At 36.3% G+C, this 13,289-nt stretch overlaps 2 protein-coding genes across 3 annotated transcripts in view; one reads left to right on the top strand and one right to left on the bottom strand.

Annotated features, from left to right (window-relative positions):
- ART3 (ADP-ribosyltransferase 3 (inactive)) overlaps positions 1-13,289 on the top strand; it is a 96,778-nt gene that overhangs the window by 20,410 nt on the left and 63,079 nt on the right. The gene's annotated exons all lie outside the window — the stretch shown is intronic.
- On the bottom strand, positions 9,057-10,895 carry CXCL11 (C-X-C motif chemokine ligand 11). The gene is made up of 4 exons (XM_012744282.2): positions 10,714-10,895; positions 9,640-9,766; positions 9,478-9,550; positions 9,057-9,255 (listed from the first exon to the last, which is right to left on the bottom strand). The coding sequence occupies exons 1-4, from the start codon at positions 10,772-10,774 to the stop codon at positions 9,196-9,198; spliced, it is 321 nt and encodes a 106-aa protein (XP_012599736.1). The 5' UTR covers positions 10,775-10,895; the 3' UTR covers positions 9,057-9,195.

Raw genomic sequence — 13,289 nt, 5'->3', positions numbered from 1 at the left:
CTCTATTGATAAATAAAATCTATGACATGAACCCACAAGTCAGGGCACCTGGTCATCTTAAATTAGATGCATTAACTTTCCCTCAGGAAGAAGCAGGCTCTTTTGCTGCTTGACCAGAATCAAGAGGAAACAGAGGATATGCTCAGCTGTACTCATGAAAAGAATTTAGTAAAGATTCTGCTTGCAGAGATATGGGGCAGGACTGAAGGAACCAACAAGAGATATTGAGGGCATCCAATAGAAAGCTGTTATCATCTCTCAGAAAGAGGCAAGATAGGAAATGCTGTTACTGGAAGCTGATAACACCATTACATGTTGATTTAAATAACATGCTTTTATGAAAAATAACTCTTTTCCAAAGCAAAAAAAATTTTTTTGGTGAAAAGAATAGCATTGTTTTACATTTTTCCATATCTGGCTTAATAGAAATCAGCTAGAGTCTCATATCTACTTCTGCATTTAATTTGTTACTGTATTACTTGCCATGTAATCTCTGGGAAACTCAGGACAGAATGAAAATAAAAAATATAACATTAATATTATGAAAACAGTTTTGACTGTGGGCTTTTTGAAAGTGTCTAGGGACCTCTGGGAGAGGACAGAGAGTGCCACGCTTTGAGAACTGCTGTAATAGAAGCATAGCATGGTATAATTAGTGCTCACTCAGTTCATTCATGGTTGTCACATACTGAACACTTGAGATTATCACAAAGCACTTGTAAGACATTCACATGCATGCGACTCACTTGAGACTATCAGAAAGCACATGTATGATATTCTAATTCTATTAATTAGAATCTTTAATGCAGAGCAAATAAAAAACAACAATGGTGACAAAAATTAATGAAAAAATATAAATTATGCACAAGACCATCTCTACCACAAATTAGAAAACCTTATGTATTCAGGGTGCCTACAAGTATTCTAAGAGTGTTATTCAATGCAACATATACCAACTATATACAGAGATGAAGATCACTTACACAACAGTAGATCACAGAAGATCACTTACACAACAGTAAGACCACTTCATGTGGAACCTGGTTAAAACCTTTTGGTTTCTGGTATGCTAGGCACAAAGAGTCCTATTTTGCCAGCAAGAATTGTGCACCTGCCAAGTGCTACATACAGAAGTACAAGTGAGTATGACATGGTCTCAATCCTAAAGAAACAAATATTGTGAGATAACCATTATCTGCAGGCCATCCATGGAGGCTCAGAGATTGTCAGAGAGATCTGGTAGTTGCTGAAAGGAGTCTTCCTCCTGGGAAAGGAAGACATTATAATTAGGTAAAATTATATGTTGCAGTAAGTGCTAAAATATATGTACAGTGGAGGTACTAAGCAGAGGGTGATCAGTTCTAAAGAGAATATATGTGGGATGCCTCAGGAAGGGATTATGGCAGATAACTCTTTAGCTGAGTCTTGGCAGTAGGTATTGGACAAGTGGCTAAAGAAGAAAGGAATTTCAGATAGAAAATAGCATGGAAACTGCAAATAATTGAATATGACTGGAGTAGAGAATGCAAAGATGTGACAATTAACAGCAGCATCCAGAAAAAATACTGATACTGTGCTAAGCAATGTGGACTTTATTCTGAAGGCGATGAGGAGGTATTAAAGATTTTAAAAGGAGAATACAGTTGACCCTTGAACAACACAGGTTTGAACTGTGCAGGTCCACTTATATGCAGAGTTTTTTCAACCAAATGCAATTTGCAAGATGCAAAACCTGCACGTACAGAGGGCTGACTTTTCATATAGACCGGTTTTTCAGGGCCGACTACAGGTCTTTAGTATGTGCAGATTTTAGTATGTGTCTTGGAATCAATCTTGTGCATATATCAAGGGATGACTGTAATCTATAGGCAGTCCCTGGGTTATAGACAATCTGACTTAACAGCATTCCGTACTTACGAACAGGCTCCCACATCTCCCAATAAGGATAATTTATAATTAAATAATTCAATTAATAATTTGGGAACTAATTTCTTCCACGCATGTAAACAAACCTCCATGATGTAAGCGGTTCATTGGCATAGCATCTTTACGCTAGCAGATAGTCAGAGAGAGAGAGAGAGAGAGAGAAGCAGCTGATAGACACACAAGAACACAAAGAATCAGAAAATCCAGCGCCAAGGAAGTTTACAACAAAAGAATTAGCTGAAGCCTTTTGTCTCATTGAAGCAGGATTTGCTAAGCTTGAGGAGCAAGATCCTAACATCAGGCGGTTTACCATGTCGATAGTGAGAACATCAGCTGCTACAAGGCCATTTATGATGAAAAAAAGAAAAAGGTTGTGCCAACAACCCTAGATACCTTTTTTCAATAAACCGACTTCTACAGTAAGCTCTCCTCTAGCAACAGAATCAAATCCTGATTCTCCAGCACCATCTCCGTTGTCATCTTCTGATGAATGTTAGCCTGCTTTCCTCCTTGCCTCAAAAATGCCCCTTCTAGCAAAGAAGACATTGATGCAACATTAGGTGAGTGTTAACCTTTGATATTCTTTTTTGAAAATTTTCCCATCTCCTATCTAAACTTTTTGTATGCATTTGTTTTTATGTTCTGTTTGAATTAAAAGAAAGACCACAGTAGTTTCTGTAACTGTTGTTACAGTACAGGTATATTGTTGTTGTTATTACAGTATTGCACTATAATTATCACATACAAGTCATTATAGTAGTAGTATTACCATCACATATACGCTACTCATCAGGGATCTGAGTTACGTACAAATCCGACCTAAAGAGTTCTCAGGAATGTATCTTGTCCATAACCCAGGGACCGCCTCTATTTTCTTTTTAGAAGATGTCAAAGCTAGAACTGGACAGTAGTTAAAGCAATAAAAAACAAACTTTATTCAGGGATTACCACAGTAGGAGAGAAGAGACCTCAGTATAGAAATGGGTTCAATTCTGAATACAGTATGAACAAGTGGGGATTTATAGTCAAAGGTGAAGGTGTCACTGGATGAAAATTACTAAGGGGATAGGATAATTTTGGCTAAACTGACTTAACGACACTCTTGCTGAAGGCAAGCCTGGATCTTCAGATACCACCTGGAGGAAGGTGAATGATGAGGAATTTGACCAGATACCAGGGGTGATCAGATGTTGAAGGCTGAGGATTCTCACTAAATTGAGTTAACATGATTCTGTCTAAAACTGAATTCTGCAAAGATGAACACAAAAGTTGAAAAGAGGGTTCAGAGGAACCTGACTAAAGTTTGGTCAAGGGGAGAGTCTTTGTCAAAGGTTCCTTTAGAGTAGTGTTGGAGGGTGGAGACTGAGGTAGGGAACTAAGAAGGCTCTTACAATAGTCCCAATAAGGGGCGATTAGGCCTGAACTAAAACTTTAGGCATAGGGATGGGAGAGAAAGGATAAATTGGATAAATTTAATGTGATGTCAATTATACTTTCAGGTAATATCTTTTGTGCAGATGCTGAATATAAATGGCAAGAGCTTCCTAATCCTTGATTTCTATTATCTTTTTTAAAGTGCTGACTGGAACATATGTGTATATGGAGATAAATTTGTTTGTCATACTGAGATACATATTAAAGGCAAGTTAGATGATTCTGTTTTCAGGATCTTGTGACAACTTGGGATGTGATAAAACCAGGGTAGTTAATCATGAGGATATGGCCTTGTTAAAGATAGGTCCAGGATCAAGACAGAGGAAGAGATGGAACTGCCACAGTTTTTTATATTTTGAAATTGCTGTAGATAACAGATATGAACACACATCGAAATAAAGTGCCATGTTTCTCAGAAACATGCATTTGATGGGACTTTTACAAATATGGTAGACTTAATCATTTGGAGGAAGAGATAAAATTTGAGGACATTGTGAAAGTAAATATGTTTTGGGGAAGCATGGTGCCTGTCCCCTCCTTCCCATAAATCATATATTTAAAGTAAATTAGAATTTTATGATTATCTTGTTCTAGTTTTAATCAAAGGCTTCAGAAAATGTCTAGTTTTAATTTTAATTGATTTGTCATTGGTTGTATTTTCTTTTAGGAGGAGGAATCTTAAGATATGATATAGTTCAGTAGTGCATGTTATTTCATATTTTGGATCATCATTCAGTTTTGTTTTGTTTTTTGAGACAGAGTCTCATTCTGTTGCCCGGGCTAGAGTGCTGTGGCGTCAGCCTAGCTCACAGCAACCTCAAACTCCTGGACTCAAGTGATCCTCCTGCCTCATCCTCCTGAGTAGCTTGGACTACAGGAACACGCCACCATGCCCAGCTAATTTTTTCTATATATTTTTAGTTCACTAATTAATTTCTTTCTATTTTTAGTAGAGATGGGGTCTCTCTTTCTCAGGCTAGTTTTGAACTCCTGACCTTGAGCAATCCTCCCGCCTCGGCCTCCCAGAATGCTAGGATTACAGGCATGAGCCATTGCACCTGGCCCATCATTCAGTTTTGTTCAAGCTCTTGTTGACGGTTTGTCTTTGTGAACAATCTAAAGAATCCTAAGTCACGATTTATGGTAAATTATATAAAGTCTATAATTCACCTCAGCATTTTCCAAGGTAGTAGCAGTTTATTGAGCAGCACCATGGAACTGTATCTGCATTCATAATGCCAGGATTTTAAGGAAATAGTTTTTCTTCTTAGGTACTTAGTGAAACTCTAGTTGCAGTGTACATGATGATCTCAGTTTATTTAGCAGCATCTAGTAGAGAAAATTTGCAGAAAAGGCAAGAAACGGTGACTAACATTAACATTGCCTCACTCACTTCCCCCCAAGAAAACCCAAACAGTTGTGTGTGTGTGTACTACTTATAATCCACAAAATGAGCTGACCACATCACAAAGATTTATAATTGTTGGCTGTGAAAATCTTTAAGAAACAAAGAGGTATATTAATTTTATATGGACATATTAGGTACCATACTCAATAGCAGAAAATAATATAATTTTTCCTTTTCTAGCAGTTTTATTTAAAACTCCATCTGTGTGAAAGCTAATTAGAGGAAACAGTCCTGAATTTCTAAGTCACTGTCAGTGTTTGGAACCTCACATTCCATGTAATTTAAAATCTAACCTGCAGTTTTTTCTGCTAATGCACATCTTTTCCCTGAGTTTCTTACTCTTATTAGTGGCAGTACTATTCTTTTCAACCTCAAAAGTTTAGCTTTTTTTCTCAATTCCCTTCTCTGCCTAAACTTGAGATTCAAATCCTTAACAGTTTCTTTGATTATTTTTCTCAGTTTCAACCTTCATATTCACTCTACCACTTAGTCCTATAGGTTCTTTTTTAATATACTTCTCATTATATTTCTATTTTTACCATTACCACCTTAGTTTAGCTCTTATCTTTTTATGGTGGTAAAATACACATACCATAAAATTTACTATTTTAACCATTAAAAGAGTACAATTCAGTGGCATTAAGTACATTCACAGTGCTGTGTAACCATCGCCATATTATACTTCCGGAACTTTCTCATCACCACAAACAGAAACCCCATACCCGTTAAGCAGTCATCCTCATTAACCCCTCCCTGAGAACCTGACAACCACTTATCTTTCTGTTTTTATGGATTTGCCTGTTTTAGATATTTCATATAAAATGGAATCATGCAATATGTGGTCTTTTGTGTCTGGCTTCTTTTGCTCGACATAATGTTTTCAGGGTTCCTCCATGTTGTAGTGTGTCTCAGTACTTCATGGCTCAGTACTATGACTGAATAATAGTATTCTATTTTGTGTGTATACCACATTTTATTATCCATTCACCTGTGCATGGATATTTGGATTATTTCTATTTTCTGCCTATTGTGAGGCAGTAATGCTACTGTGAACATTTATGTACACATTTGTGTTTGAACAACTATTTCATTTCTTTTGGGTATATACATAGGAATGGAATTTCTGGATTATATAGGAATTTAGTTTAATTTATTACAGAGCCAGCCCTTACTATTTTCGTACCAGTATTGTCCAAAGGGTGGGGACAATACCAGGTGGCTTATTGATAACAGTATTTAGTATTAATGAATTATTCTCTTTTTAACTTCAGTCCCTCTGGTTAAGTCAGGGAGTATCTCAACTTGGTATTAGCATGGCTTTTTTTTTTTTTTTTTTTTTTGAGACAGAGTCTCGCTTATTGACCAGGCTAGAGTGAGTGCCGTGGCGTCAGCCTAGCTCACAGCAACCTCAAACTCCTGGGATCAAGCAATCCTTCTGCCTCAGCCTCCCGAGTAGCTGGGACTACAGGCATGCGCCACCATGCCCGGCTAATTTTATATATATATTAGTTGGCCAATTAATTTCTTTCTATTTATAGTAGAGACGGGGGTCTCACTCTTGCTCAGGCTGGTTTCGAACTCCTGACCTCGAGCAATCCGCCCACCTCAGCCTCCCAGAGTGCTAGGATTACAGGCGTGAGCCACCGCGCCCGGCTTAGCATGGCTTTCAAACACTTCACCAGCTATATTAATCCCCCTTTTAACAAATATGGAAGCGGCCTGAGGCTTAGAATGTTTGGCAAACAACAAACATTGTTGGAATCTGGTTGGAATTTAGTAATTTTTCATTGTATTTTGTTTTATCATTACATTTTATTTTTATGGCATGTAATACTAATTTCACATGTACAGTAGTGAAAGTTTGCTCTTCATATAAATTTAAGTAAAATAAAGTGGAACATGGTTTGTAAAAATAAAGATGGAACAGAACTATGGTAAAAATTGTAAAGACAATGTGAGAATGACTTGAAATTTGGAAAATACAGACCTGAGCTATTGCAACATATTCCCAACTGATTTTTCTTTCCCCTGTCTTTCCCACTTCCACACAGCATTGTGAATACACTCAATGCCACTGACTGTGCTTCCAATCAACCCTCTGTGCAATTCCCCAAATAATTTAGAATAACTTGGACAGGGTCATTCTCTTACTCATGAATGTTCAGTGAATCCCCATTTTGTACACAGTAAAATTCAGGGTTGTTTATCTACACCTTTGATATCCTCCATCCCTTACTTGAACCAAATGAATCTGTTCCTAAAAAATCACTTTATACTTCCCACCACTGTGCATTCCCTCATGCCCTTGTTCTGCTGTTAAGTTCCTTTCCCTTTAGTTTCTGTTGCCATTCAATAGGGTCTGATTGTATAGTGCCCAATGCTGTACTGTGGGCCAGGACTGCAGTGGCTGTCTTACTGAGCTCACACTAGTGAGGGAATGGATGGGGCACACCCACAAATAATTCTTTAGTTACACTTGCAGTAAATAGTGTGATGGAAAAATGGAGAGTGTTGTGAAAATAAATAGGACACTTAACCTAGTTGAGGTCGAAGGGTTAGTTTCAGAGGCCTCTTGGAGATGTCATTTAAGCTGAGACCTGAGTGATTAGTAGGCATTAGCTTAGTGAAGAAATGGGCAGAGGGAATAGTATGTGCAAAGGTACAGAGGTGGAAAGGATCTTGGTTCAAGTGTGTTAATATGTGTATTTATTTTGCAATCAAGAAATTTAGGTATATGTTGTCTTGTTAGTAATGTAAATATTTAATCTACTTTTAAAAATACAAAATTTATGTAGCCTTAATGAATTTTTATTTTCAAAGAGACTTTTAAAAAAAATCACTATAAATAGTTAAAGATTAGATTCAGGTTGTAAAACTATCCAGGGAGTTTATATAGAAGTCCCATTTCTATATAGAAATTTATATAGATTTACATACTGTAGATTTATTATAAATCTATATTATAAGTAGATAATATAGGTATACCTGATTATAATCCTATAATAAATATTTCAATTTTTCAGATGTATAGCTGCCTATTTAAAGAGTGCTATGTCAGTAAAGGCTTTTGGCAGAGAAACTAGCTCTGGCTGGCTTAAGGAGGAAAAGAATTTAATTGATAATCGAAGAATCCACAGGAAGACTGGAGAATCAGGCTTGAAAAGTGGACAGGGAAGGACCTAAGGGAACTAGGTGGCAGCAGGGACTAGCCAAAGTCATGCTACTGGAACACGTGCTAGGAAGCCACTACAGTAAAACTTTCCTGCTGCTGCCTCTTTAGTTTTCTTACTGATAGCATCTTCATGGTGCCAGCTGGAGTTCAACATCTAGGGTAGGAACAGCCTGCCTGAATTCAGTTTTGGATGCAGTTGGCCTCTAACTTTTGGCCCCCACCACAACTCACATATTAAGGGATTTGCCCAAAGCAAGAACGGGGTTTGGACTAAGACGACTTCCCCTACAGCCCCCAAAAGTCAAACAGCCGTCCTTCCCAACTACTCATTGAAGTATACTTCTAAACAAATTCTGCCTGATGACAGAGCTGTGTGCTTCTTGAAATAAAGTAAAATTGTTAAAGGCATCTTAAATGTTCTATAAAGTATATGGTTTCTGTTTTAAGAAGGATTGTGGTAGCTTATTAGAGAAAAATGATTTTGATTCTTTTCAAAGTAAACTAGTCTTAGGTATCCCCAAATTTTGTAGTATATAGGCATGACTGAAGAAATGGATTAGATTATGTATTTTTATAACAAATAGAATCACAAAGTAAAGGTGATTGCCAGATATGCATATATATTTTTAATATTTTTCAACATTTTTTTGGTGACAGAAACATTTTATATTTAAAATGTATCCAAGATACTGCTATCATTTATACACATAGATAAAACCAAAATGTACAGTAAACACACATATCCTAATTACTTCAGAAATCTCAATGAAAAAAAGTTGGGGGGAAAAAAGACCAGTGCTACTAATTCAATTATGAAATACCTTCAGTTTCCCATAGCTTATAGTTTTTTTCATAGTATATTTCATGAATTATAGTCTTTTTATAAAACAAAAAATATGTGTAAAATTTTTTTCTAGCTGTTTATGTGCTACATTATATTTGAGGAAATAAATGTGTATTTGCAGCAAAAATTATTTGAGGAATGTTTTAGAACACATGGATGGTTTTGACTCGGCTTTACTCCAGTAATAATGTTAATGTCTCCATGGTAACCACAGATAGTAATATGGAATATAGATCAAATACAGAAATGTTTTCATAGTCACAGCAAAATAGTTATAAGCATCACATTTTATTGAAGGTTCTAGGTTAGACCTAGAAATGGATGAATATGTGTTGGAACAGGCAGGAGAAAGTCAGTTTCTTATGACAGAATTCTTGTTTCAGTAGTCATAGTTAAACTTGTTCAAGATTTTTAAATCCTCTTTTCCAGGACTTTATACATTTTGATGTTTAAAAAAATTCTTTCAGCTTTCTGTAATGAGAAAATGAGAGTTTCATTTACTTGGGCTGTTCCTGTCTTCTCAGTGACATGTGAAAACATAAAAAAGGGAAGCATTTACAGCCAGGAACCCTGAACAGACTGCTTCACACAGGATCAGAGCAGAATCTTTCTGTGGTTGTCTATTTTCTTTTTTCGAAAGATCTGACCTGGCTAAAACAGATTATAATAGGAAGTAATCCTTCCGTAACCTACCTTGATTATAAGGCTAGCTTGCTTCGATTTGGGATTTAGGCATCGGTGTCCTTTTTGTGCTTTCAGGGTTATACTGTTGAGATATAAGAGAGTCTTAAAGTTTGGATGGAAAAATATAAAAAAAAACCCACCATTGTCACCTTCAGCAAGTCCATTACTTACATCACTTCTGTTTTGTCACAGTTGTTACTTGGGCGAATTATGGACGCTTTCTCGATATCTGCCACTTTCACTACTTTTACTCCTGGGCCTACACAAAGACAGCGTCCCCTTTTGAACATGGGGAAACCTAGAACAGATCATGGCATTAGTTAGTGATACATCTGATTGCAACAGAGGGCTGTGGTTTATAATCCTAGGGATGAATGTGAGCAGAGTTTTCATTAAGGATAAAGACATTGATTTGTCAAAAATAGCAATTGACACAACCATTAATGGGAAAGGAGTTAAATAAGATGTTGATGATTTTCTCTTTAAACTCGTCAGCAAGCCATTAAAAAATGAAGAGAAGCATGAAGTTTATTGGAGATGAAGCTTGTTTGCCCTTTGATTTTAAGAATTTTCCCAGGAAGCTGATAACATGATCACATATAAAATCATCTTAATAGACATTTAAAACTATTATAGGCTATTAAACTATTATTAACTATTATAAGGCTCTCGCCAGATACTGTAGCCAAATCAAAAATTCCACGAAGTTTCTTTTTTTTTTTTTTAGAGACAGAGTCTCGCTTTGTTGCCCAGGCTAGAGTGAGTGCCGTGGCATCAACCTAGCTCACAGCAACCTCAAACTCCTGGGATCAAGCAATCCTTCTGCCTCAGCCTCCTGAGTAACTGGGACTACAGGCATGCACCACCATGCCCAGCTAATTTTTTCTATCTATATTAGTTGGCCAATTAATTTCTTTCTATTTATAGTAGAGACGGGGTCTTGCTCTTGCTCAGGCAGGTTTCGAACTCCTGACCTCGAGCAATCCACCCCTCGTCCTCCCAGAGTGTTAGGAGTACAGGCGTGAGCCACAGGCACCCAACCAGAAATTCCAGGAAGTTTATCATCTCTAGTTTCAATAGTCGTCTCTAGTGCCTTAAACATTTCAACATTTGTCTGCCAAAGCTGTATAGTAACTTCTAATAAGTGAGATTAAATACAAATTTATCATGTCCTTTAGGATAAAAGTGGAACATTTGAAACATTAGAAAAGGAATTTATAGGCTGAAGTAAAAAGTACCATTTACCTTGAACAATTGCAGCACAGAATATCACAGCCGAGACTATAGCCATGCCCTTCACATGCATGTTTGTTTATTGTTCCTGCTGCTACTTCTCTTTCAGCTTTGATGCTGTTCTTGGAGAGAGTAGAAATGCTGAACATGAAAGGAGATTCTTAATTGATATATACAGAGCATTTATACACTACCATCCTTTTATGGCAACAGGAATTTCCCTCCTTGAGTCATACTCCTTTCTTCCAAGAGTTTCTGTTCTGTTCTCGTGTAGATGTCACTGTCTCTTCCTGTTGTAGTGTTGAAAGGGATGAGAATGTGAAAGCACTTTGTAAAGAGTAAGTTGCTGTATTACTCAGATGGGAGCCAGCCTTCTTAGGGTAGCTTTTCCTAGAAATGCATTAAATTGGATGACTCTGGGCAGTGGAATTCTGATTGCCCTTCATTCAGGAAGATTGTTGGTTCTTTACCCTCCATCCTTCACAAAACTATACAAAAGAATATTATTTTTAAAAAATTTTAATCATCTGCCTTTTGCTTTTAAGTCTAAACTCTTATCATAGATTAAGGCCTCTATTATTTGACACCATACAACCTTTATTTAACTTTATATTTTTGTGTATAATTGCATGTCTGAAGTCTCTCTATACCTTAGTATTTATATCCATTTCTTTTTGCATTTTTAACAATTTTTACTCTGTGTATTTTAGCACTGTTATTTATTTCATAAAGTTGTGTGAGCTGGGTCATAGGTTGTAAAAAAATGATACTCTTTCCTCATGTGATGTTTATACTTCTTAGATTCTACTTTAATGTAATCCCTGTTTTGTTTTTTTGTCTTTACCTTTTCCTCTTAAGCTTTCTAAATCTTTGTTTTAAGTGTGTCACTTATGGACACTTAAGAAAATCATATTCAAGGGACTTTCTAGTGGGTAAGTTTAATAAAATATATTTACTGCATAATTGGCAATCTGGAATATTTTAATGTTTCCTTGCTGTTTCTTTTTAATGTTTTCTTTGATGTCTTTCTAATTTTAAATATATTTTCTTTAACTTTTTTCTTATGTGATTTGAAAGGAATGCTTTGTTTTACATTTTGATATTAATCCTTAAAGTTTTTTTTTTTTTGTTTGTTTTTTGAGACAGAGTCTCACTTTGTTTCCCAGGCTAGAGTGAGTGCCGTGGCGTCAGCCTGGCTCACAGCAACCTCAATCTCCGGGGCTCAGTGATCCTACTGTCTCAGCCTCCCGAGTAGCTGGGACTACAGGCATGCGCCACCATGCCCGGCTAATTTTTTTTTTTTTTTGTATATATATATTTTAGTTGGTCAATTAATTTATTTCTATTTTTGGTAGAGACGGGGTCTCGCTCAGGCTGGTTTCGAACTCCTGACCTTGAGCAATCCGCCCGCCTCGGCCTCCCAAAGTGCTAGGATTACAGGCGTGAGCCACCACGCCCGGCCAATCCTTAAAGTTTTTTTAAAAAATACCTGAATTTTTCTAATTATTTACATCAACCATAAATATCTTCCAGATCTTTTCTTTGTAAGATAAGAAAATAACTGTAACTTTCTTTCAGACATTTTCTCCTTTTGCCTAGTTTTATTGGTATAATCTGAGATTTTATAGTTTATTATTTTCAGATTTTTTACATTATAACTACCATTTGCATTTTATCTTGAATCATATATTTATTTAGACATAATCCTACATTTAAATTCCTTTAACAACTATTACCAGTCTTTAAAACCTCTGAAATTCTTTACAGTAATCCCCTCTTGACTGCAGTTTTGCTTTCCCAGTTTCAGTTACCTGTGGTCAACTGCAGTCTGAAAATATTAAATGAGAGATTCCAGAAATAAACAGTTCATAAGTTTTAAATTGTGTGCTGTTGCACATAGCGTGATGAAATCTCATGCCATCGGCTCCATCATGTCTTCATTTCATCGTGTAGGCATATTATTGTCTCACATGATCATAAGAAGAAGGGTGAGTGCAGTACAATGAGAGAGAGAGACTACATTCACTTAGTTTTCACTTAATACAGTATAGTATTATGATTGTTCTATTTTATTATTCATTATTGTTAATCTTACTGTACTAAAGTGTATAAATTAAACATTATAATAGGTATGTTTGTATATGAAAAATCATGGTATATATAGGATTTGTTACTATCCACTGTTTCAGGCATCCACTGGGAGTCTTGGGATGTATCCTCCCAGGATAGGGGGGTGGTATTATATTTTAATTAATTTCTAAGTAGCTGGGCTATTCTTTCTCTCTCATTCATTTGTTCATTTAACATGTAATTCAAGACTAATTTTCCCATATAAATGTGGGTAAAGTAAAAGGAATATGTTCTTGGAGCTCATAAATCCTTTCCATTTTTTTTCTTTAACATTGCTGTTTATTTTCTCAGCATTAGAAATGCAGTAGAGACCAAAGTGTGGTGGTTCACACCTGTAATCCTAGAACTCTGGGAGGCCAAAGTGGGAGGATTGCTTGAGCTTAGGAGTTCAAGACCAGCCTGAGCAAGAGTGAGACCCTGTCTCTACTAAAAATAGAAAAATTATCTGGGCATGGCAG

Source organism: Microcebus murinus, chromosome 26, assembly GCF_040939455.1.
Source record: "Microcebus murinus isolate Inina chromosome 26, M.murinus_Inina_mat1.0, whole genome shotgun sequence".
Taxonomy (NCBI): Eukaryota; Metazoa; Chordata; class Mammalia; order Primates; family Cheirogaleidae; genus Microcebus; species Microcebus murinus.
The sequence above is the reverse complement of the archived record's forward strand: the minus strand, read 5'-3'. Positions and strand labels throughout refer to the sequence as shown.